Below are 24,168 nucleotides of genomic sequence, written 5' to 3'. Positions count from 1 at the left end.
TTGTGTCGAACTTTGATATGTCGAACTTACGATTGTTTCAAAATAAAGGCTTGGTCCCTGCATATTCCTTTTATTCATCGATTTCGATTATGTCGAACCTCGGATAAATTGAAGAATTTAGGTAGATCCCTTCAACATCCGAAACAACGGTGTTGTATTGGGGAAAGTCAAAACTGGACACATTGTGACTCCATGTAACGCCGTTAAACATTGTTCGAGTGGTGTTCTCATGTACTTAACCTTGGTCATATACGAGGGCTTGTCAAAAGGTCTAAGTCTGATTAGCATTCAACTATTGGCCATAACAAAGTGAACTAGTCAATGTAGCATATTGTTTGAGTAGTTCATTGCAAGTGTATTAGGGCTGTTGAGACCGTTTGTATATCAGTGACAGGCAGTTGAGCGTGATATGGGTCCAAATTGACGTAGACATGGATAAAAACGAGTCATCAATTTTTTTGCTATGGAGAAAAGTACTCCCCAAGAAATTCATGACCGCATGTCACAAGTGTATGGGGATAAGTTCCCTATCTGTTCCACTGTTAAACGTTTGGCAGATATGATTAAGGCAGGGAAAACAAGCCCTGATGATGACCCTAGGTCTGGACGTCCTTCAACTTCCATCAATGAAGATTCAGTCAAGGAGATAAAAGAACCTATACTGTCAGATAGACGTATTACCATTGCTGAACTTGAGGAAGACAAAGGTCTAAGCCATGGATCAACTGAAACTATTATTCATGAACATTGAATAAGAAAACAGGTGAATAAGATATCTGCTCGTTGGGTGCCAAAGTTTCTAAATTCTGATCTTAAGGGGAAAAGAACTCACATTGCTAGAAAAAATTGAGAGCTTATTGAGGAGGATTTCGTCAAATTCAAAACGAGATTAGTAACGGATGATGAAACATGGGTCAAAACGTCAATCCATGAAATGGCACCATTCCACTTCACCGGCATCAAAGAAATTCAAGTCTTCAAGATCAGTGTAGAAGGTTATGACCACTGTATTCTGGGATGCAGAGCTGTGATCCTTGTTGATTACTTAGAAAGTCAAAAGGTAAAAATGATTTGCTTCATCGCCTGAGAGGTTCTTTCAAAGAAAAGCGGCGAAGAAAGTGCTGGAGTTCTACTTATACATGGCAATGCCTCTTCTCACACACCTCGACTTGCAAAGGTTGCTGTGCGACAATTTGGGTTCGAAGAGCTTTCTCACCCCCCATACTCCCCAGACCTAGCTCCAAGTGATTCCCACCTGTTTCCTAACTGAAAGAACACCTTCGTGGAAAGCGCTATGACGACAACGATGACCTCAAAGCTGCCGTGAATGGGTATTTCAGGGTGGATTCAGAAAACTTTTTACTTACTGGAACTGAAAAGCTTCACTATCGATATGATAAAATTATAATAAAAGCTTCACTATCGGTATGGTAAAATTAAAATAAAGGGATGTCACGTGAGCTTAACGACAGTTTTATGTAATTGTTTGAAAGACACAATCATTGATAACCAAAATAAAATTGAAGTATATCGAATTTGCTTATCGAAAATAAGTTGTTTCTACATAGCGATAAGGAATGTAGCGTGCCTTCCTTGATAAGGACAAGGAAGCAGTTTTTGTCTGACTTCACGTTCTCTACCATAACATCTATGAATTTTAGAGGAAAAGTTAAGTGTCAAGCAGCTCGGTCACTAAGGAAGGTTTTTTATCACTGGTCCCTGAGTTTCAAGTTCGTGTCGAGACCTGTCTATAAGTTCATTGGGAGCAACGGAATCCGTAACCCTAATGTTAAAGGAATTCGAAGGATTAGATACTGACTTGAATCATTGTAATACGTCTTACGTGTTTCGCATATTCTACTATAGGTGATGTGAAATAGATTTTAATGTCGCTTTATAATTTTATAATAAGGTAACGTGTCTATGTTTCCGTAACATTTGTAACCGACGAGGCCATCCATTGATCTCCAAAGCCTCATAGAATAACTCTTAATATCATCTTATTATGTTGGATGATCTTGAGATCAGAGAATGGGAACAACCAATACATTTATATAGTCGTAACTCCGTACATATGCCTAGCATTGTATACTGTAAATATGAATGTCTGCAATAGATGCACGTCTTGGCTGCAGACACGCGCATGTGATGTGTAACATCCATATGTATGTAGTTACTGAATGTTGACGTCGTCTAGCATGTTGTCCTTTCCGATAACAAAACCACATTCGGAGTATTTGGTTTTGTCTATTTGTATATGTGTATACACGAAAATACACGCCGGGGATTGTTTGTCTACACAATATCAGACTTGCAGCGCGGCTTACCGAAGACGTTGTCGCATGGCCATACTACACACATCTGAACGACGTAGTTGTTACATCATGGCACACGTAGCTGTGTCTTTGTAAGGGGAGAAACGTTTCTCACAAAATTAGGAAATGACCAAAAAAGGTTTTACATATGATTCAATAACCCAGTTGATGTAGATTACTGGTTGTCTCCTGCCAATAAGTAGTAATGTGGTATAGACGTAGATTCTAGTCTAATTTGCAAATGAGGTTTACTGAAATAACGAACTACTAAGTCTTGTGTTGTTTTCAGCAGCTCCCCACAGCAGAGGTTCATGCCTCCTGAAATGTATGTGTCATATAATAATAATATTATTACCCCGGTCACTGGATCAATATGCACTCAAGAATCATTCTCCTTTGCCTGAGTATACAACCCAAGCTGCCGCATTGCCTACCGGGTACCCATTCACTGCTGGGTGGACAGAGGCACATTTCGAACAGTCAATTGCCCAAGGAAACGCCGCTTGTGCTTCAGTGTGGTGCAGGACCGAAGCCCAGGACACTCTTATAAGCCAAGCTGCTGAAACGCGGTCACCCATCCAAGGACAACTTCACCTGACTTGTGACATGTGCGCTGTGCACAGAACTACGTGCCACCACGGGCCATGCAACCTTTCCAAATAAACACCTTACAGTCCTACATACATTCCTCTACCTCCAGTGTTACGAGTATACCTTTATCAATTCATTTCAGATTTCCAACTCAATTAAGAGCCATCCCGTCACGGTATGGCAATGATTGCGACACAGTGCTTGCATCCGTGGTTTATATTTGCATAAGGTCATGAACGCTTCTTAGAATGACAAAGATGCATCCTTTATCGCTTGTACAGAATAAAACAAACTGTTGACAGAGTCAGCTATGTTAATTCCATATGTCTAGAGGCTCTGAATATGCCTTACAAACTTAAAACCATAAGTCTGGCAAGATTCGGCAACTCTTCTAGAAAGAGGTATAACATGGGTGTAATGTACAAGCCTTTTATACATTTCGGTCAGTAGACAGTGAGATGAATCATATTGTATATGTTCTATGTGATACAGCATACTACCGTAAAGATATACGTTATTGCTACATGAATTAACGTATATCACAACTGATCTTACTGACTGTTTGTTTAATGTGCAAAAACAAAATGTGAACACATTCTAAATCACCTGTTTCGATTTGGCAACGTGATAGTTCGTGTGACGTCACCTATATTCGTGAGTCTGTTCCAGGAAACTACTTCTTGTAGCATAATGGCTTAAATCAGCCTTGTATGGCTACAAAAGTGCATCTAGTCCATCTAAAAGCATTGTATATTACTACATAGCCGTGACACGAAGTAAAATAACTTCTGTCACTGGTGGAGTGCAATTTCCCCACGTTCCACCGACCGTATCCTCATGCGAGAGACTACTTCCGGTATGACGTCGCTTTGTTGACAGTTTGATCGGTTGTAGATTTTCTGATACGAGTGTGAAAGCCGGTTCAAGCCGAGATATGTGAGCTGACATTCAAGTATTTTATATTTATTGTACATCTTCTTAACTGAATGAATTACTGAAAAGAATAATTATATTCTTGTAATTTAATAAATGTTATTGTGCAATTCTTAATTGTGAAATTATTCTTGAAAATTAAATAATTAAAACTGTGTGGTTGATGGTCTTGGGAGTGATCCACAATTCGCTACCCAAAGCTGTACCCCAATACCCACCCCCAGAATCGTTACAGTTTTATGGTGGCAGCGGTGGGATTCGTTGTGGATCTAATATATATAAATAAAGTAAGAATAATATTTCACAAATATTCCAAATTGATAAGATTCCATAAGATAAAAGTTTTGTGACAATTTTTTTTTTAAAATGGAAAATAATTCATCTATCAATTCCCTGTCAAGGAGAGTGGATCATGTTAATGGTCCGGCTGGAAATTTACGCTCTCGCCAAGTGTCCAATATTTCGGAGCTAAGTTCTGGTGAAAATACTAGTACTCGGTTTCCAGATGTTGACTTTGGTCAACCTTCCAGACATGAATTGTCTGAGCAACTCAATGCTGTGAGTCCAGCAAATTCACCTGTTGTTAGTTCAGTAGGTAGGTTTCAAAATTATCTGCAGGTAACGAGACAACCAGAATATTCTGACCCTAGGGTCAGTGAATACTTGCCATCCAGGTCACACAATGAAGATCGTTTGCCAAATGTTCCTAATGTGTACCCTGAGAATCAGTTTTCACAGACTAGGTACCCAGTACTTGCTCCACCACCAATGGTGAGTTCAGACCAAAATCTAATTGGTCTCGTGTCACAATTGTCTAGTAGTGTGCTGGGTCTTGCACAAAGGATTGACACTCTGGACAGATACACCCCAATTGGAAGATACCCCCATTCAATTGGAAGAATATCTCTCCAATTGACTAAATTTAATGGACAAGGAGATCATCGTGCTTTCGAAGCACAGTTTAAGAATCTGGTTGCACAGTCATGCTGGGATAATACCCAGGCAGCCCAAATGTTGGGATGTGGTATGGAGGATGTAGCCCAGCGGTTTTATGCAGGCCTTCCTGAGCAGGAGTGACTGGATTACCAGTGGCTTTCACACACTCTGTGCAGGCGGTATGGAACCAGTCTTCCAGATGTTAAACGTGAAGAGTTGATGAGGCGAAGCCGTAAGTCCGGTGAGAAAATTGCCGACTTACGAGATGATCTCTGGCATCTTGCTCAAGGTGCATACCCTGATCTTCCTTATGAACTTCAGGAGAGGTTGGCTCTGGATGCACCGAAGAGGGCTGTGGATCAAGACTTGAGACTCCGGTTCATGGACCGAGGTGTACGTACCTTACAGGAGGCGGTGGATGTAGCTGAGCTGTACGAGTCAGTTGTAGGCAAACCTGGTCAACAGAGGTCGGTGCGGGCACTGAGTCCTTACCCTTCACAAGGAAAGAGAGTTCATTTTGACTCAGAGTTGGATGAGAAATCTGTCAACCAGAGACTTACTACTCTGACCAGTCAGCTGGCTGATCTTCAAAAGACAGTAGAGAAGCTTGCATCAATGCAGGTACAGCCATCTCGCTCACAAAGTCGCATTGCTACAGGAAGACCTGTTGAGAACAATAAGAGCAACACATTTCAGAAGAATGAGGGGCGACCTCAATCCTCTCAAAGTAGGAGAGAGCATTCCAATGGGCGTAGTTATTCGCGATCCCCTAGTGCTTCAAGGAGAGGAACCACTGCCTGTTTCACATGCGGTGAGAACAGTCATTGGGCTTCTGAGTGCCCTCAGAATTCCAAGACAAATAGTTGTCAGGGAAACGGTACCCCACCGACCCGGACTTAGGTCGGGCTTCGGTGGAGAGTTCTGAAATAGAAACCACAAATCCTAAGGAAGTGAGAGCTAATAAAGCAAGTGGTCAGATGGAGGGAGAGATTTGTCTGGTTTCTGGTCAAGGGGAGATAACCCCTGATTCCTCCCTTAATCCATCTGACCCAGTCAAGGTGAAGGCAAATTTCCAGGCTTGTTTTAAAGTTAGATAAGGGAAAATTAGTGAATGTCAAGGTTGGCAATATTTACTTCACTTGTTGACACAGGTAGTCAGGTGACCTTACTTTCCCCAGCCGCAAGCAAGTGCTTGCCGTTTTCAGTACGTGTCAACTCCATTGACATGGTTCTGGAGGCTGTTAATGGGAGCTTATTCCAAGCACATGGAATATTCAAAGCACCTGTTCACATTAGTGATTACATGAACCCCACTATGGAGGAATTCCTGGTTGCAGAGGTTGATAATTCCCATGATTGTGATGGCATTCTGGGTATAGATGTACTGGATAGACTGGAGGGTCTGATCGACATCCCTGGGTCAAGGATCCGGTTGATGGGCAGTTGGTTACCAACTGTGAGAGCTGAAACCACTGTCATCGTTGCAGATGATGTCTCTTTGCCGCCCAAGTCTGTATCTTTTAACTAAGTGAGCTTGCCTCAACTTCATCGGGAACGGTCCTCGATTCTGATAGAACCCTGCAAGGAGATTTCATTCACACATGGTAAAATCATGGGCAATTCAGTAGTCACAAATAGTAATAAGGCAGCTACAGTTAAGGTTATCAATGTTCTTGATACCAAATACACTTTAGCTAAGGGAAGAATTATTGGTCAGTGTCAGTGTGTCAATGTAGTACCAGATAGGCAAATAAAGAAAGTATCACGAGTTAATGTTAAAAACTCGAAGGTGCCTGATCATTTAACAGATTTATTTGATCGCAGTAAAACAAACCTCAGCTCTGAGCAGCAGGATGAGCTGAGAGATCTCTGTACTCATACAGAGATACATTCGCAAAAGATGATGATGATCTTGGTCGAACTAACCTTGTTAAACACCCCATCAATACTGGTGATGCGAGACTTATCAAACAGGCTCCACGTCGTCAGACGCTGGCGAGGCAAGAGGCGGAGGAGAAAGAAGTGGCTCGAATGTTAGAGCAAGGTGTAATCAGTCCCTCGAATATTCCTTGGGCTTCCCCGACAGTTCTTGTGCAACGCAAGGATGGCTGTTGGAGATATTGTTGTGATTTTAGGCTCGTAAATGAGGTTTCTCGGAAAGATTCCTACCCCTACCCCGCATTGCAGACTATTGACAGTCTGGGTGGTGCCAAAATGTTTTGCACAATGGATTGCAAGCAGGATACTGGCAGGTAGAAATGGATCCTCGTGATCGAGAGAAAACAGCCTTTGTCACAAGTTACGGACTGTTTGAGTTGAATGTCATGCCCTTCGGCCTATGTAACGCCCCAAGTGTGTTAGAGAGACTTATGGAAATGGTGCTTAGAGGTCTCCAGTGGAATGAGTGTCTGTGTTTCCTGGATGACATCATTGTCTTCGGAACTACTTTCGAAGAAACAATGTTCCGGCTTCAATCAGTTTTCGACCGTCTGACCTCAGCTGGCCTGAAATTAAAGCCTAAAAAATGTCACCTTTTTAAAAAGAGAGTGATTTCTTAGGCCATGTTATTTCGGCTGATGGTGTTCACACCCAGCCAGAGAAAATAGAGGCAGTAAGATGTTGGCCTACCCCAAAGTCTCGAAAGGAGATACTACAGTTTTTGGGTCTGGCTAACTACTATCGGAAATTCATAAAAGATTTCTCTAAAATTGCCAGGCCACTGACCAAACTTACCAGTCCATTGGTTGATTTTCTTTGGACTAAGGAGACTGATCGAGCTTTCATCAGCCTGAAGGAAGCACTTACCTCAGCACCAGTTCTCGGGTTTCCAAGGCGTGAAGGTGAGATAACTGTTGACACAGATATATCCGGTATAGGTGCAGTCCTGTCACAAAATCAAGATGGCAGAGAAGTCGTTCTTGGCTACTACAGCAAAAGTCTCACACCGGCAGAAAAGAATTACTGTGTCACCGTCCAGAATTGCTGGCGGTAGTAACTGCATGTTGCCATTGGCATCCATATGTCTTTGGTAGGTCTGTCACTATCAGAACTGACAACTCTGCAGTGGTCTGGGCAAAAAGAATTAAGAGGCCTGTCAACCAGATGGCTCGCTGGCTACAAGAGCTAGGCAACTATGATTTGACCGAGGTACTGACGCACTAAGTCGCAGACCTCAGGCACCCTGTCCCCAGTGTACGAGGGAGAGTGGACCTTGCAGCATAGGGTTGGTAGAGTCGAATCCTAGTTGTTATGCCATCACCAGATCACAAACTGCCAAACAGGATAAAGATACCTCCTGTTCCAGCTCAAACCAATTGGGTAGAGTTGAGGAAAATTCCTTCAGTCCTGAGGAGATTCACGACCTGCAGCTTCAAGATCCCGATATCAGCCTAATATACAAGGCTAGAGATCAAAATACCCGACCTGAATGGGAAACTGTTTCAGGATATTCTGAGGCATGCAAAGCGCTGTGGGGTCAGTTTCATCGACTGTCGATAAGGCAGGTTGTCTTACACAGAAGATGGGAGAGTCAGGATGGAAAGGATTGGCATTGGCAGATAGTTGTACCATCCATCAAGCGGCGAATTTTCCTCAAAGCATGTCATGACTCACCTTTGGGAGGCCATCTTGGGGTTTCCAAGACTTTTGCCAAGCTTGAACAGTCTTACTTCTGGATTGGTATGAAAACTAATGTGCATTGGCAGTGCATCAGTTGTGACAAGTGTGTTGCCAGGAAGAGTCCTAGGAAACAGAAAGCACCCATGAAAGAGTATACAACAGGCTCACCCATGGAGAGACTCACCACCGACATCATGGGCCCACTGGACCGTACCGCCAGTGGCAACAAGTACATTCTTGTTGTCACTGATTCATTCACTAAGTGAACCGAGGCCTATGCGATTACAAATATCGAGGCAAAAACAGTGGCAAAGAAGATTGTCGAGGAGTGAGTCTGTCGCTATGGTACCCCAGCTCTTATACATAGTGATGAAGGTAGACAGTATGAGGCTAACCTGTTCCAGGAACTATGTAAATTGCTGGGAGTTGTTAAAACTAGGACAACTTCTCTCCGACCACAGGCCAATGGCCAGGTCGAGCGGTTTAACCGAACATTAGCAGCCATGCTTAGCATTTATACTGAAGGGAGACCAAGGTCCTGGGACAAACATCTCCCCTTCGTAATGGCTGCTTATCGAAGCTCAAAGGATGTGTCGACAGGTTATACACCAAACAGGTTGGTGCTCAGTAGGCAAGTGCGAATGCCTTACCATCTGGTCACAGGAAATCCTAACGAGAATCCTGTGACGAGAGATGACTATGTCGACGAGGTCAAACAACATTTTGAACATGCTTTTGCGTCTGCTCGGAGAAATCTCAGACATTCTTCCGAAGTGTGAAAGAAACGATATGACCTGGGGAGCAAGGAATCACGACTTAAGGTCGGACAGCCAGTATCGTTGTTTAACCCCCACAAAGGCTCAAAACTGAGTTACAAATTCATTTCGAAGTGGTGTAAAGGTTTTGTTGTCACTAAGCAAATTGATGACATCACATATCGTATTCAAAATGGTCCAAATAGATCCTCCAGGGTTGTTCATGTTGACCGGTTGTTACCATACAACGGTAATGACCCACCAACATGGTGGACTCCTGAGTATAAAGATTGAGTGAATACCTCCCAGTGAGCCATCCTGAAACATTCAGAGATGAAAATTAGTTGCGTAAAAACACAAACAATTCAAATGCAGTTACAATAGCCTATGCCAAGGTGTAAACATTGATGAGATATGGTATGTTCTGTTAATTGGTTCTTATTGATTATTTATCCTGAATGCTATCTGGATTTAAGATTTGGGCGTATTGGACGCTTTCCGGTAGATATTCCAGAGAATGACAATTTAGAATGCATGAGACATAATGTCATATTTTACCAATTGGTAGATGTTGGATCAACCGTTAGTATTAACGAGACTTATATGACATGTTATTGTTGTAATAACATAGGAAATGGATATCTCTGATTTACACATAAGCCAAGTATATCGAAATGTAAACATTCATAATTAACTTAATAAATTCAGGCTTATAAATTCCCCCAGGGCTACCAATTTTCCAGACGAGGATATTCTTGACCTTGGTGATGAGGATATGAGCTTTGATCAAGATGCTCCGTCTCAGTCGCCAACATCCCTTTCAGGAGTGGAATGGAATGTCAGGCATGCCCTGACAAGGAGATGTTTGTAAATGTACAGGCTTTTGGCAGGCACTGGTTAATGCGCCATACTCAGCACCTGACTACATTCTTTTGCCCCGTAAGGGAGTGCCAATTAGTTTATAACAGGTTCGCTGACCTGACCCGTCACTATGGTGTGGTGCACGCCGGACGTAAAGGGAATCCGGCCAACCCCATGCAGGTCTGTAGAAGAGCTCGGACAAAGGTGATGGTGAATAGATGCTTTGTCGTCCCAGGCAATCTTGTTTTTCCAACTAGCTCAGCAAAGAAGAGCGCAACGAAGAACATAACTGGGAAGAGGATACGATCACAGGTTTTCCCAGGTACCTGCAACCGTGAAACCTGGAGACCATATACCCAAAGCTGAGCATAAGTTCAGCACTGGAGAGGCAGTTCCGGCCACAGAGCCGAGATCCAACCAGATGGCAGACCAGTCCATGCAGTGGGAGGTGGCTTATGACAGGGCCCAACTGGATATTCAGATGCTCAGGCAGGAAGTCGAGCATCTGCAACGACGTCTGGCCAAAACAACACCCTCATGGCCTACTGCGGCTGACATCCTGCGGTCACGACCAGCTCTGGACATCTTCATCAATTCTGGCAGTTCTTCACATGGCCAAAGACCAGAGGTTCATGGAACAGCTGAACCTGCGACATCAAGCTGATACGTATATCCTGAGCATGCAGAAGTGAGACAGTGTATCTGTTGAACTCTGGGATTGTCTCTCAGATTGTGATATTGGACTTGTAAAATGTTTTATTCTTCTGTATTTTAATTCATGGATGTTCTTGTGGAAATGTAAGTGAATGAGTAAGTATACTAGTATGTAACAGGTATATACTAAAAATTATGTTTCACTATGTCAAATAGGAAAGGTATTAGACGAATATTCCGTGATATTATATTGTTGTGTAATATCAATTGTATTAGACACATATCCACTATCATTAGATTGTTGTTTAACTCGCGGTCGAGTTACATTTTAAAAGCCTTTTGTACATTTCGGTCAGTAGACAGTGAGATGAATCATATTGTATATGTTCTATGTGATACAGCATACTACCGTAAATATATACGTTATTGCTACATGAATTAACGTATATCACCACAGATCTTACTGACTGTTTGTTTAATGTGCAAAAACAAAATGTGAACACATTCTAAATCACCTGTTTCGATTTGGCAACGTGATAGTTCGTGTGACGTCACCTATATTCGTGAGTCTGTTCTTCTTGTAGCATAATGGCTTAAATCAGCCTTGTATGGCTACAAAAGTGCATCTAGTTCATCTAAATACATTGTATATTACTACATAGCCGTGACAGTTAAGCAACTGGTGTTTCATACGTTTTCTAAACCATGTTAAATGGGTTCATGAGGACAGATACTCGCACGATATGCAACTTCATTAAGATGTTTTCAATACGAAACAAAATATTGTTTGACCATGTTTCGTTTGTTTTCAGTTCCTGTCGTATCCATGTTGGTTCAAGGGCTACTCTTCTGCCTAGCATATTCGTTGCTATGGGGCTGGGTCACATCAGGTATGTAGAAGGACACAAACGAATTGTTATTTTTACCAACTCTTTAACAATACGTTTTGCCAGATGACTTGGCGTTGTTTGAAGAAACATGTATTTTAGATGAAACATGGTTTCTGTTACAATAGAACACGCGAACTTCTAGCTGCATTTATGAAACCGCCTTTACGTTCACGATTGACACAACGATTATTTTGTATTGGTATGGTAAACTAATTCAAGTTATGACTAGTTCTGCATGCACGATACTTGCGCGCTACCTAGAGTATATTTTCATCTCCGTCTCTTGGCAGGGGTAGCAGGACAATGTCCGTGCTCTATAGATTCACTAACACATCTGATCTGCATCATTATTGGCTTTTCTTCCACATTAAAACGGATGGCTAATATATTGATTGCATACTTCAAAGGCGGCGTCGCCAACTCATCCGCTTGAGTTCTTAGTTCGTCCCCGCACAGCACGTTTGTATTCCAATCGCATACAAAGGGGTAAGAAAATCAAAGACGCCGTTGTGTGTTGTCTATAGTGGTAGATACATCATTGTATAACATTACCAAACCTTATTTTATGAGATAAACATAATGAATTTCAAATCGTTTTCTTTCAGCATCTTCTTTCAAGAGGGTATGCTATTTCACAAACTGGTCCGGAGACCTTATGGTGCCGGCGGCCAATTTCTACCTGGAGGACATTGACGCTAGACTGTGTTCACATCTCATTTATGCATTTGTTGGAATCAACACAGAATCCCTTGACCTTCTTCCTTCGAGTTTCGACGTAGGCGAAAATGGAACAGTGGGACATTATGTACTGTTTAATAACTTGAAGAAAGACCATCCTGGCCTGGTCACTTTGCTGTCAGTCGGGGGTGAAACGCATGGCGATACAGGATTCGGTAAAGTTGTTGAGACAATGGAAAGGATGCAGAAGTTTGCGAATAACTGTGTGGCGTTTCTGAGACTATGGGGCTTCGATGGGCTGGACGTCGACTGGGAGTACCCTGGGGATCCCCCCGAAACTAAAACTAATTTTACAATGCTGTTATTGGTAGGTTTACTAAGCATGAGTGATTTGTCTCCAAATTATCCCAACCTATCAAAACCAACTGCCTGTTTTTCACTAACACATAACGACATCCATCGCTATGGCCCTATTGTTTCTGGAGGGTGCTGTCTTAAGCATCAGAATGACGATATCAGTTTATGATGAGATATTGGATTAGTAGATGAGATTTTGGTAGATTAGAATTCGCTGTCAACTATTATGATATATAGGCTAAAATTCAGTGGTAAGGCTCAGTTCATGATCAAATTCTACTCAGCAGCGATATCTTACAAACACGAATATATCTACTTCTGAAGTGTAAAGCCTTCTGTGTAAGATTGATAGGTTACCAATAACACGCTAAATTAAACTATGTAGCTGAATGATCAATCTATGTGTCCATAGAACCAAGAAAAGAGATTGGAATATCTCTCTATATTTAGGTTTGACACAGGGTTAAACATGCATCTGTTATGGAAATTGAAACTAGATTTCACAAATGTTTGCATAGATGTGGCTGAGAGTATGAATTCAACCATGCTTTGTTTCTATGGTTTCTGAAAGGAACTCCGGACTGCCTTCGAAAAAGAGGCAGAGGAGACAGGCAGAAAGATGTTGCTGTTGTCAATGGCCGCCCCTGTAGACGTGGACGTGATTAATGCTGGTTATGAGGTACAGAGGATTTCGAGGTCAGTGTCGCTATAAATCCCCGTCTCTGCACTATGTGCCTTATGAAACACACTGATGAACGTTGTCGTGTTCTAGTATTGCCACCATTTAAATAGTGTGCAATTATATGTCTTCCTAAAACTCGAATCGTATTGATTTAGGAATACTTCCAAGTTGTAATTCTCGGACAATCTACCTACCTGAAAAAGTCGAGACGTGATCTTTTCTTCATCCCTGTCTGATGGCTTCGGGGCACTCCATGACCCATTTCTGATCTCTGTCTACATAATTATACAACCTCTTTACAAGGACAATACTGCGGGGTAATCGATTAGTTAATATGGCACATGTCAGAAATATTCACGCCATAAAATGCCACCTGCCTCCAAACTTAAAGTCAAACAACACAGCTTTGCAAAAATCATTTCCCTGTGGGTATTGTTGGTGTTAGTGATAGTGTTCACGAACCTTTGGGTGGAGGGGATATCACTATGTTAAACGGGCTATCGTCCCACATTAATCTGACATGCGGTACAATAACTATAATGTTGCGATACTTCAGACACTTTGATTTCTTCATTGGTTCGACGATTATTGTAGTTGGCCAAATTTACTGTAACAACTTCCAGAAAATCGAACGTTCTGGATAAACAAGGTCCATGTACATCAAGATTAAACGTAAACATTTTTTACAGCCTTGTTGACGTCATCAACATAATGGCGTATAACTTCCAACATATCTGGCACCACGTCTTGGGCTTCACCGCCCCGCTCTATTCACGGAAAGGGGACGACCTTAATGTGGTAAGTTCGTTGTGTAGAAGTGCGCCCCTTAGGTGTGTCAGAAACCTCTATGACCCGCATCGCTTTGGGCCTTCCTACCCCATCAAGCTGGCACGCCGTGATATAAATAAGCTACTGTTCGTGGTGATGTTAAACCAAAGTTACCCACACTTAATGTGGTGATTTCATCCAAGACCCATCAATTAGAGCTAGTTCATAACTGATTAGAAATGAAAGGGGGATAGATGCAGGCAAGTTATATAACCTAATTACATTCCGATGACTATTTTCACATGCGAGACAATGAATAGGAAAAAACTAAATTCATGAATTGATTAAGTTGTTGGTATGTATAATTTCTCATGAAGATCTAAAAACCGCACAGATCTAAAAGAAATTCTAACGTGGCGCAACGTGAACCACATGTCTTGTTTCTCAACACTTTGTTCATGTTGGGGTGCTGTTGTCTAACTATTTCTCAATATATGATTTGTAATATATCGGTAGGCCCATTTCTGGTGTCCCCCGCCGTGATATTGCTGGAATATTGCTAAAAGCGGCGTAAAACCATACTCACTCACTCACTCAAGAACGGTAGTCCGAAAGAGTGGCATGTAGGTTTCATAAACACTTCGTAACGGAACGCACTTCCACATAACTGAAATCGGAAACGATAACAAAAGAGATTATAAAATGTTTCAACTTTGAACATAACTTTCCATTTTGTTCATGGGCATTGTTAAGAGTATCAGTTAATTTTGTAGCTACAGAACGCTTGACTATCGGTTAATGTCTTTATTTTAAAAATAAACGACCACGATTCTATCATTTCTTATATGAGATACCAACATCATGTACAGCCTTTTAACCCTCTGGATGCCGAGTTTTTTTTCTGACGCACATTTTCCTAAGATCGGAAAAGTGAAGGTTGTGCGAGAATTGCGCTCACGCGGCACTGGATCTACCTCTAGCTATAAAATTACGCAGAGGTGGAGAATATTAAATTTCTTATTTGATGGTGTAAATTTAACTGTAAATATCAAACCGGTTTTTAAAAAAGACACTCCTAAGTGTTGTCCGAGAATTTATTCTGCGTTGAAAAACAGTAAATTTCTCCGCTTTTTATCGTACACCGATAAAAGTACTGTGCGACAATTTTTAAGAAGTTTTACGGAAACTGTTAGCGAACAAAATACTGCCTAATATCTGAACGACATAACTACATATCAAATGGAGTTATATGCGTATGTATAACGACATACATTCAATTCCAAAAATAGCATGCCGTAAATGACGAAAACTGATTTTTCTCTATGACGTCAAAAGGTGACAGAGAGGTTACACACGTACAAAGAAAAGGGGGCATAACTCCGCTATGCTTAGCTCTACTTTGTTGTAACTCAGGTCACTTGGTGAGAATTAGCTGTGAGAACGGACAAAATATTTTCGTGATGTTTTGTTCAGGAGGAACCAAACTATTCCAACACAAATATCGATATTGAAACTATACACGTTTAGTTATAAAATATACCTATAAGAAATGATGAAATCGTACTTCATAAAAAGGAGGTAATAGAGAAATGGATGGCCTTATCTAAGCTATAACTTAGTCCTTACATTCCAACATTCTCCTGATTGTGTAAGTGTAATTTGACTAATGTTGCATCATTATTAATGGAGCACAAGCCTTATCACCAAATGTAATGAAATACCCTAAAAATAACACGATTCCTTTTGATGTCATGGCTGGTTTTATGTCTTTGATAACGTCGGAAAAAGACGACACTGGTATTTTGATTAATATATATCTCCCCTAATTTTCGTTCATGGTATGGACAATCTCGATGTGTGGAACGGACTTTGACGCTTTTTCGACCCAACATAAAATGACTGCTCTCACCAAGTAAATAATGTCTTGAATATGTAAACAATTAGATAGTTTATCGTGTATCTTAATTGGACAAGACACGCACCTGTTTGGCATCAGCTTACGTAATGAAATTCCCAAAAGAATATTTCAAAACAACCAAAATCATATTCAATATTGGACATATATTTGTTCATGATTATGTTATTTTTTCTTACGCAATAAAAGATGCAAAGAAAGCTCTTTTGGTATAGAATTATCAGGATAATCGTATACGTGTGAACCAACGGGGTACCTGGCATGGGTTATATCTTTATACATTTTACAATTCCTGGAGAAATAAAGTAAACTGTTTACTATCCTGTGATCACAATATTGAAAAAAAATTGTAACCATTGATCATATAATGCAAAACGAGAGGAATAATTCGTAAATTGTTTGTGACTAACGCGCACCTGGCGAATCGTTAGATATCACTGTTCTCTGTATCCAACGACATAAAAGACAAATCCAAGACCAAGACATTTCAGGAATGTGTGCATATATTTACCGAAAAATATTATCCATTTTGTTAAAGTAATATATTCAGTTTTAGTTATAAAATAAAATGAAACGGCTATTCATGGACATTGGTTATATGAACTTATAATATTGACTTATTACACATCCCAAGAAATACGTACATGCTGCAGGTACATTTACACTTCATCTTGTAACACTTGTCCAAAGAAAAGAAATATCGTAGTCGACACTATAAACCTAACACATTGTTATGTAAACAATGTTCAAACAAACAGGAGATTATCAAAGGTTCGTTCATACATGTTGTGGCCTATATGTACGTATGATTTCATTTTGAACATTGACAAATATCCAAAGTGAAATTAATTGTGTGAATTTTTTTATAAAAGACATGCAAAATATGCATCATATCTGAGACTGTAAACAGCACGATACAGTGATCGTGTGCACTCTCATTCAAGGAACTTCACCTCAAAGAAATTACCAAATATGTACAACAATGTTGACGTATGACATCACTACCTGTGACCCACTTTTACAAAATGGCGTGTACACTTTCAACAGTATGCGGGATTGTACGAGGGGACTTTCGTTGATTCAGGGATCGTATAAACATAAATGTGACATGTAAGTAATCAGAAACATTCTGACAATCTATGTACTGTTATTTGTTATCATAATTTTCATTGAAACAAACGGAAATAGTCAGAAATTCCGATAAATACCGTTGTCGTTGTGCGTGATTTTGCGTCAGTCATGGCGTCAACCAGAACGGTAACTTTGACAACTTCTGTTGAAAATATCAAATCATTGCAATGTATCTATTTGAAATTCCCTAATTCTTCCTACGATTCTCTTCCCGTGCACATTCTGAAAATGTTGAGCCAATATCTTGATCGAATAGACGAATGGATAGCTCAAAATAGGAGAATATGCTACACTGTGTAAAATCTGAATTTTGCTTTGTTTACATTTCAACCATGTCCAGTTTTTCGAGCACAGCCTTCGTTTTCACACCTTAAGTATTTGCTTAATTTCATCTAGCCACTTTGTATTGGTGACAAAGACTACTGGTCATTTGATTCTAAAATGTATGAGGAATTCAAGGATGTAGGTATCGCAGATAAGTTTGAAATATACTTGATGTTACATAACCGGTGCACCTGAAACGTGATTTTGTAAACACTATCCAATATGGCGGAAAGTTCACTTCGGCGTTCGTGTTTTCGTTTTTTCCAAAACATTCTAAACGATTCTAGGGTAATCGGAGACGTTTTGGAATGATCATTGGTGATTTCATAAAAGACAGATACCCGTGATCACTAATATGCTATTTTTGAAATTCATTTCTCCGAGTAAATATGCGAAATTTAGATTTCAAAACATGCTGTAAATAACGCCGTGAGTGGTGATTTAGTAATGTGTAAAAAATGGCGACATTTACGATGTACCTAATTTTCAGAGGTCATGTTCAGTACTTTTGCTTGGCCTAAAATGCCAGTGGATGATATCACAGAACAGGGAATTTCACACTTTATTCAAAACTGTAAAGTGTAGTTGTGTGGGTGATGTATTTTGAATTTTATTCGACTTCAAAGTGAGGGCTGTAGAGGAGGGACATATATGTCCCTCTAGCATCCAGGGGGTTAGGATGTTGATAAAATTTACAAGCTTTAAAAATATTTACCCAAATTTTAATAATGAGGACTCCCTAAATAGAATCACGAATTTTGGATGTGATCGTTCGGCCACTGCGTTTATCTGCTGGCTTAGGTACATGTATGGGGAATAGCTCACTAAACACTTCCCTCTACAAAATAACGTCCTCCAATATTTGACGTCATCAAGTTGTGAGCGCATATTCGAATCTCCAGAAATGACGTCATGATAGATCAATGTTTTATTTTAAGGATTTTAAGGTTTTATTTTAACCGATGTGCAAACTTTTGTAAGAATCCGCTACGCGGATTCATACAGTTTGCACATCGGTTTTTCGATTCATACCTCAATGAACCGAAAAAAATACACAGGCAATGCTTATAATTAAATTCGACAACGTAAAACATGTTTTATCTACAATAGTTTAACCCCAAACAGTTGCATATATCAAAACAGACAAAAATGACGGCATTGATGAACATTACAGGTGTAGGAATACATACAGTGGCGTGACATGAATCAGGTGATCGTTTAATTTATGCACATAACTTGACACGCCTACACAGTCAGTAGCCAATCAACGGAGAGTGGGATTAAAACAATGTTCATTTGACCTGTCAATTAAGGCAAGAGGCGAAAAGACTTGCAACAGTCAGACTGTAACGAACCGGAAGAAATATGTCCGAGAGAAGGCGGCTGTTTCATATAACATGATCATTTACTGCGTGATTCAAACATTACTTCTCTGATTACGGTAAAACAGTTGGAGAAATGCTAGTTAGAAATGAAACGCGAAGACATGAAAGTTGAACCGAGGCGAGCGGGAAAAAAACTGGCGAGTGAGCCTGCACGTTTGCTGTTTCATTCATTCTCGGCCTTCGGTTTCAAAGGGTAGATTGGACAATGAATATGCATGAAAGTCGCTAAATGTCCTGTGCATGACGATACACGTGAGCAGAAAGGGAATTCCCTCGACTGTAATATTGGGATTCCCCGACATTCCGCAGTAATAAAAGTAGTGCGCAGCGGTGGGCGTGGCTTAATTTTTTACATTCATTGGGAAATGACTGCAATAACACGTGACCATTTCAGCTAATCAGAATGCAGGAATTTCCATGAACACAACGAAAATTTAATTATTGTGAAATAAACCACGCTTCGTTCTTCATTGTTATTTGCGATTTATATTTATCGCGTATCCATCTCATATTTGTAGTTACAGAATGCTTGAGTATCAGATAATGTTTTCTGTTCGTATTTACAGATTCTTGAGTCAGTGTCAGCTAATGTCTTCTGTTCGTAGTTAAAGAATGCTTCAGTATCAGGTAATGTTCTCCATGTGGAGTTATAGAATGGTTGACTATCAGTTTCTGTTCTTTGAAACAAATACCAAGAGGTAAGCCAACTACACAAAATTGTGAATTTGTAAGCAATGAAATATATTATACTCAGCAGTCTATGTCATTCAGTACAGTCATGTTTATTGACACATTATAGGAACGGGCTGTTGACACCTGGATCGAACGAGGAGCCCAGCGTGAGAAGATAGTTGTTGGAATAGCCGCCTATGGAGCTTCGTTTAACATTGCCAAAGAAACGAGTGTCGGAGCCTATGCGTCGGGACCGGGAGATCCAGGCCCCTACAGAAAGATTCAGGGGAAGGTGGCGTTCTATGAGGTAACGCGTGATATGTATCTGTCTGTTACATCAGTAATAATTCATTAGTTATTGTGTCTCACAACAGCCGTGTCGCGCCGTTACAATAATTGAGCTATCATGTCCACACCACGATCTCTCGGATTGTACATCGATCTTTCTATACATGTTTGGTCTTGCATGTTCAGGATGCCAACGGTGTGGCAGGCTACGCTCACCTTTTCGCGAATACCTGGTATCGCTATTGAAAACAAAACATAACAATGTAGAATTAAACTTTGATATTCCGTCGTCTATTCTTTGAAGATTATATATACGACCAGACAGTAACTCGATTAGTTTCAAGTTTTAGGTTTCTGGTGAAGCCAAGTAAATTTTCACAAATACCTAAAATGTCCCCTCTTTTCAATTTAGGTGTGTGAGATGCTCGAAAAGGGAGAAGCTAGATACGTCTGGGACGACCTTCGCAAAGTGCCATACGCCTACACCAACGAAACCTGGGTCGGATATGATGACGAGAAAAGTGTTGCCATCAAGGCGAGTATTTACCTCCTACTCTTTTCACGATATTATCGCACTTTCTCTGCCTGGACTACAAATAGTTATGCAAAACTTGTAATTTCGACGCGGTGTTCATCGTTTCACGAATCGGTAGCTACAAAACGGTGGGTACGGTCACTAAAATATTTCACAAACGTCTATTGTGGGAGATTATTGTATTAGTGAGGAGACACGGGTTTGACTTCGCATGACTTCACAAAGGACGAGACGGCTTATTGACTATCTGTTACATCACTGTAGCTCGCCAGGAATACCCGCGAATTAAACTGTTGGTAAATACTTGACGGTTAACAACACACCCTGTTCCGATGTTACATGTGAATGATGACAGCCACCAAGCCCAAGGAACTCATAGCTGATTCTCCTAGAGTGTATCAAATGTACACAAATAAATTTCACAAATGCATAGGATAACTGACATCAAAGCGTCAAAAGTGAGCAAACCCACAATTACGAAGCATAATCTGCATTATTCATTATTTACATAAATTAATGTGTTTTAACCCTCAGATAATAAGCTTCGTCCTATTAATGCTAACATAAGTAAGTTCCCTCTGAATTAACATAGTATCGTCGGTAAATATGAATTCAACTGTGTTAAGGTCAGGGCATGACAACGATACTTGTTGGCCAATATGATAAGATTAACACCAAGTTATTGTACTTATACATCTCCTTGAAAATCAGCTTGGATCAAGCATTCGCTCATGTACAAATTAGCTTTTCGTATAACTCTAAAACCAGCCTTTTGATTCTGTTAAATATACATTTGCTTCTGTTAAAAATTAATCAAAAACATGCAAATATTGAGATTTAAAAAATAAATTTTACTCACATTATTATGGACACATCTGATTTCTGAAATATCGTTATGAAAGTTGGATTTCTAAAATTATGCAGATCAAGTGGTTTCCATGAGTACTTATCATACCTCGCTTTTTCCCATGGAGCCGTACACGCCCTTCTTAAACCGAGCTGAGAACTGAACTTCGAATCTTCTTTAAACAAATAAAGAACTTGACCGTGACTGGTGACCATGTTGTAGTATCTGACAGGCAAGCCAATCCGGCCTAGTTTACTGTGCTTCAATACCTCATCCCCGGGCCTCGTTTTAAAGACGTACTATGTCCCTTTACTGGGCAGCATCTCATAATGAATACATCAGTCGTACAATCAGTTTTACTTTACAGGTCTTCCTAATTCGCCTGAAAATGCTTGTATCGTCCGTGATTGTGTTTATTCAGTTGGAGATAAATTAAATTATTGAGGTCTAATTTTTTCTCTTTCACAAAACATATGATCGTAGATTCGAATCCCGTTTCGCCTTCACCATTGTCGTAACTGGACCGGGTGGTTGCTGACTTCGTTGATGCATGTCATCGTATCTCAATTACGTAACGCTTAATCGAGTTTAATGAGTTACCTGCATGTGTGCTAATACATGAGAGTGAAAACAAGCCATTCCGCCGATACAAAATATTTTTACAGTGATGACAGAAATTGCAAAGGGGGCTTATCAAGAATTTTGCTAACGATAAACGACATCTTCGGATCTCTTGGTTACAATCCGGGTTAAAATCGGATTAAAATCGGTTATTTTTAGAAGTGAACGTGGCCGGTTTGTTCTCACATTGCCAAAGTCTTAATGTTGTTTTAGTAACGGATTAGGATTAGGCTGGATTATAGTTTGTACTAGTCTGTTCTTGCTATGGTCACCTGGTGAGTAGTAGTACTAGTAGTAGTAGTAGTAGTAGTAGTAGTAGTGGATTATAGTCTGTACTAGTCTGTTCTTGATATGGTCACCTGGTGAGTAGTAGTAGTAGTAGTAGTAGTAGTAGTAGTAGTAAAATATTTTGATTGAAATGATGATTGAGAGAGTGATGTCAAACTAGCAATAGGCTATTTAATTTATGCGTGTTATTGCCATTCATGTTCATTGCAAATATGCCGAATGCATGGTTTGGTGATTTTTAAATTAGAACACTAGAGTTAGGCAAGGTGAGAACACCTCGTGCTGGTAAAGTACGTACGCTGCACACGCTGCTACCTATAACCTATAGTCACCCGACTGCCAATCACCGGATTGTGACCTGGTGATCCCAAACTCAATCATGACATTTATCGGGAGAAAAATAAATATTTCTTGAAAAGTGCACTTTGCAAAATTTGTCATTACTGTAAGCAATGTTTCTTACCTGCAGAGTGGCTTGTTTTCACGTATCTTCGTCAGTTATTTGCAAAATTTCGTTATTCTATTTCAAGTGGCGGTGACAAAAGTCGCCGCGTACTACACGCATAGAGCGCTAGGAATCTATTCTCAACAGGAATCCTCCCAACGGGTCCTTTGTTATACTACTGCTGGTCGTAGCTTCGAATGACAAACAGGTTCCCCCGATTATGAACCTTGGCCTGTCAGTATCATTGTGCTCGCGGGTTTCAACAAAGTAGAAAATATGTCGTGTCCATTTTCGGTGCATTTTACTGACACACTGTGGTATAGTTGATACGCGTTTAACCCAACAACTGACTTCCGTAGCGTATCTCACTGAAATACTTTGTAATATTTACAGACCGAATGGATGATTCAGAAGAACATGGGCGGTGTGATGCTGTGGTGCCTTGACTTCGATGACTTCAAAGGAACTTTTTGCAAAAAGGGAAGATATCCACTACTTAGGTCAATTGTAAAAACAGTTGCTAGATACTTTGATGACATCACTGTCTCGACACCCAGAACAACCACAGCAGCGCCCCCTACAACGACCTCAACTTCAACGACGACGACGACAACACCTACCCCTGCTACTACCACTACGGCAACAACCACACCAACGACATCTCCAACGCAAACGACAACGGTTGCCAAGACCATGCCAAGTAACACTACCATTACCCACGCGACTACCAAGAGAAGTCGGCCTCCAGTTACAACGACCACCTCAACACGCGGCAACGATGTCCTCACAACAACACAACGACCTCACACCTTCACTGACAGGTGGGACGTTAACGATCCAGGCGTCAACAACAACCATGGCGATCCAGGCGTCAACAACAACCATGGCGATCCAGGCGTCAACAACAACCATGGCGATCCTGGCGTCAACAACAACCATGGCGATCCAGGCGTCAACAACAACCATGGCGATCCAGGCGTCAACAACAACCATGACGACAGTGGCGAAAGCGACAACATCGTTAATGATCACGTGGGGAAAGGGGAGGAGGGTGATACAGGAGGGAATGCTATTGGAGATGTTGTTGTTGAAAACGAAGCAGCTAGTGGCGACGTGGCTGCGAAGAAGACTATGGCGATAACTGCAGGGAGTGGTAGCATAAGTGACTGTATTTGGTATAGATTTGCTTTTTTCATTACAGTTTTCTTTAAAATTGTATGGTAAAGGTAACAGTGGTATATTTTCAAATAAAATATTTTGTATGGAAATTAGCTGTGTTACGTCCCCGTTTATCAAATTCTAAGTTTGATGGTTTTCCCCCGGAGAAGAACAAAATACGGTTTTTGATGGTAGCCTCTTGGACTAAATTGCCCATAAGGTGCAAACGTGTCCTTTTTCAAAGTCACCACGACATTGATGACTCCGGCAGGTCAGGACATTGTCTTTCTCGAACATCTCCTGTCATGGCAACAGTACACTCGTATTACATCTTGGCTTACTTCAGGCTCTACACCCTGATTAAGTTGTTTTCTGACTTTGACAATTACTCCATGAACATACTGAGTATTGGTGCTTGGGGATATAAAGTTTAACAGTTTGTTATCAGAGGGGATTATAGCGAACTTTTAGTACCAGGTAGATATGATATCTGTAGGATGTATGATCCTTTCTTTCTCTTT

The 24,168-nt window shown here is 40.6% G+C and overlaps 1 protein-coding gene across 1 annotated transcript in view; it reads left to right on the top strand.

The window, feature by feature from the left end:
- LOC139473508 (chitinase-3-like protein 2) overlaps positions 1-23,743 on the top strand; it is a 29,031-nt gene extending 5,288 nt beyond the window's left edge. The window contains exons 2-8 of the mRNA XM_071256128.1: positions 11,476-11,553; positions 12,159-12,598; positions 13,160-13,284; positions 13,960-14,068; positions 19,593-19,772; positions 20,166-20,288; positions 22,883-23,743. Coding sequence (XP_071112229.1) covers positions 11,490-11,553; positions 12,159-12,598; positions 13,160-13,284; positions 13,960-14,068; positions 19,593-19,772; positions 20,166-20,288; positions 22,883-23,713 — 1,872 coding nt within the window. The 5' untranslated portion in view covers positions 11,476-11,489 and the 3' untranslated portion in view covers positions 23,714-23,743. The remainder of the gene's footprint in view (positions 1-11,475; positions 11,554-12,158; positions 12,599-13,159; positions 13,285-13,959; positions 14,069-19,592; positions 19,773-20,165; positions 20,289-22,882) is intronic.
- Positions 23,744-24,168: the final 425 nt, after the last annotated feature.

This window comes from Haliotis cracherodii, unplaced genomic scaffold, assembly GCF_022045235.1.
Source record: "Haliotis cracherodii isolate W230 unplaced genomic scaffold, xgHalCrac1.p SCAF_29, whole genome shotgun sequence".
Taxonomy (NCBI): domain Eukaryota; kingdom Metazoa; phylum Mollusca; class Gastropoda; order Lepetellida; family Haliotidae; genus Haliotis; species Haliotis cracherodii.
The sequence above is the reverse complement of the archived record's forward strand: the minus strand, read 5'-3'. Positions and strand labels throughout refer to the sequence as shown.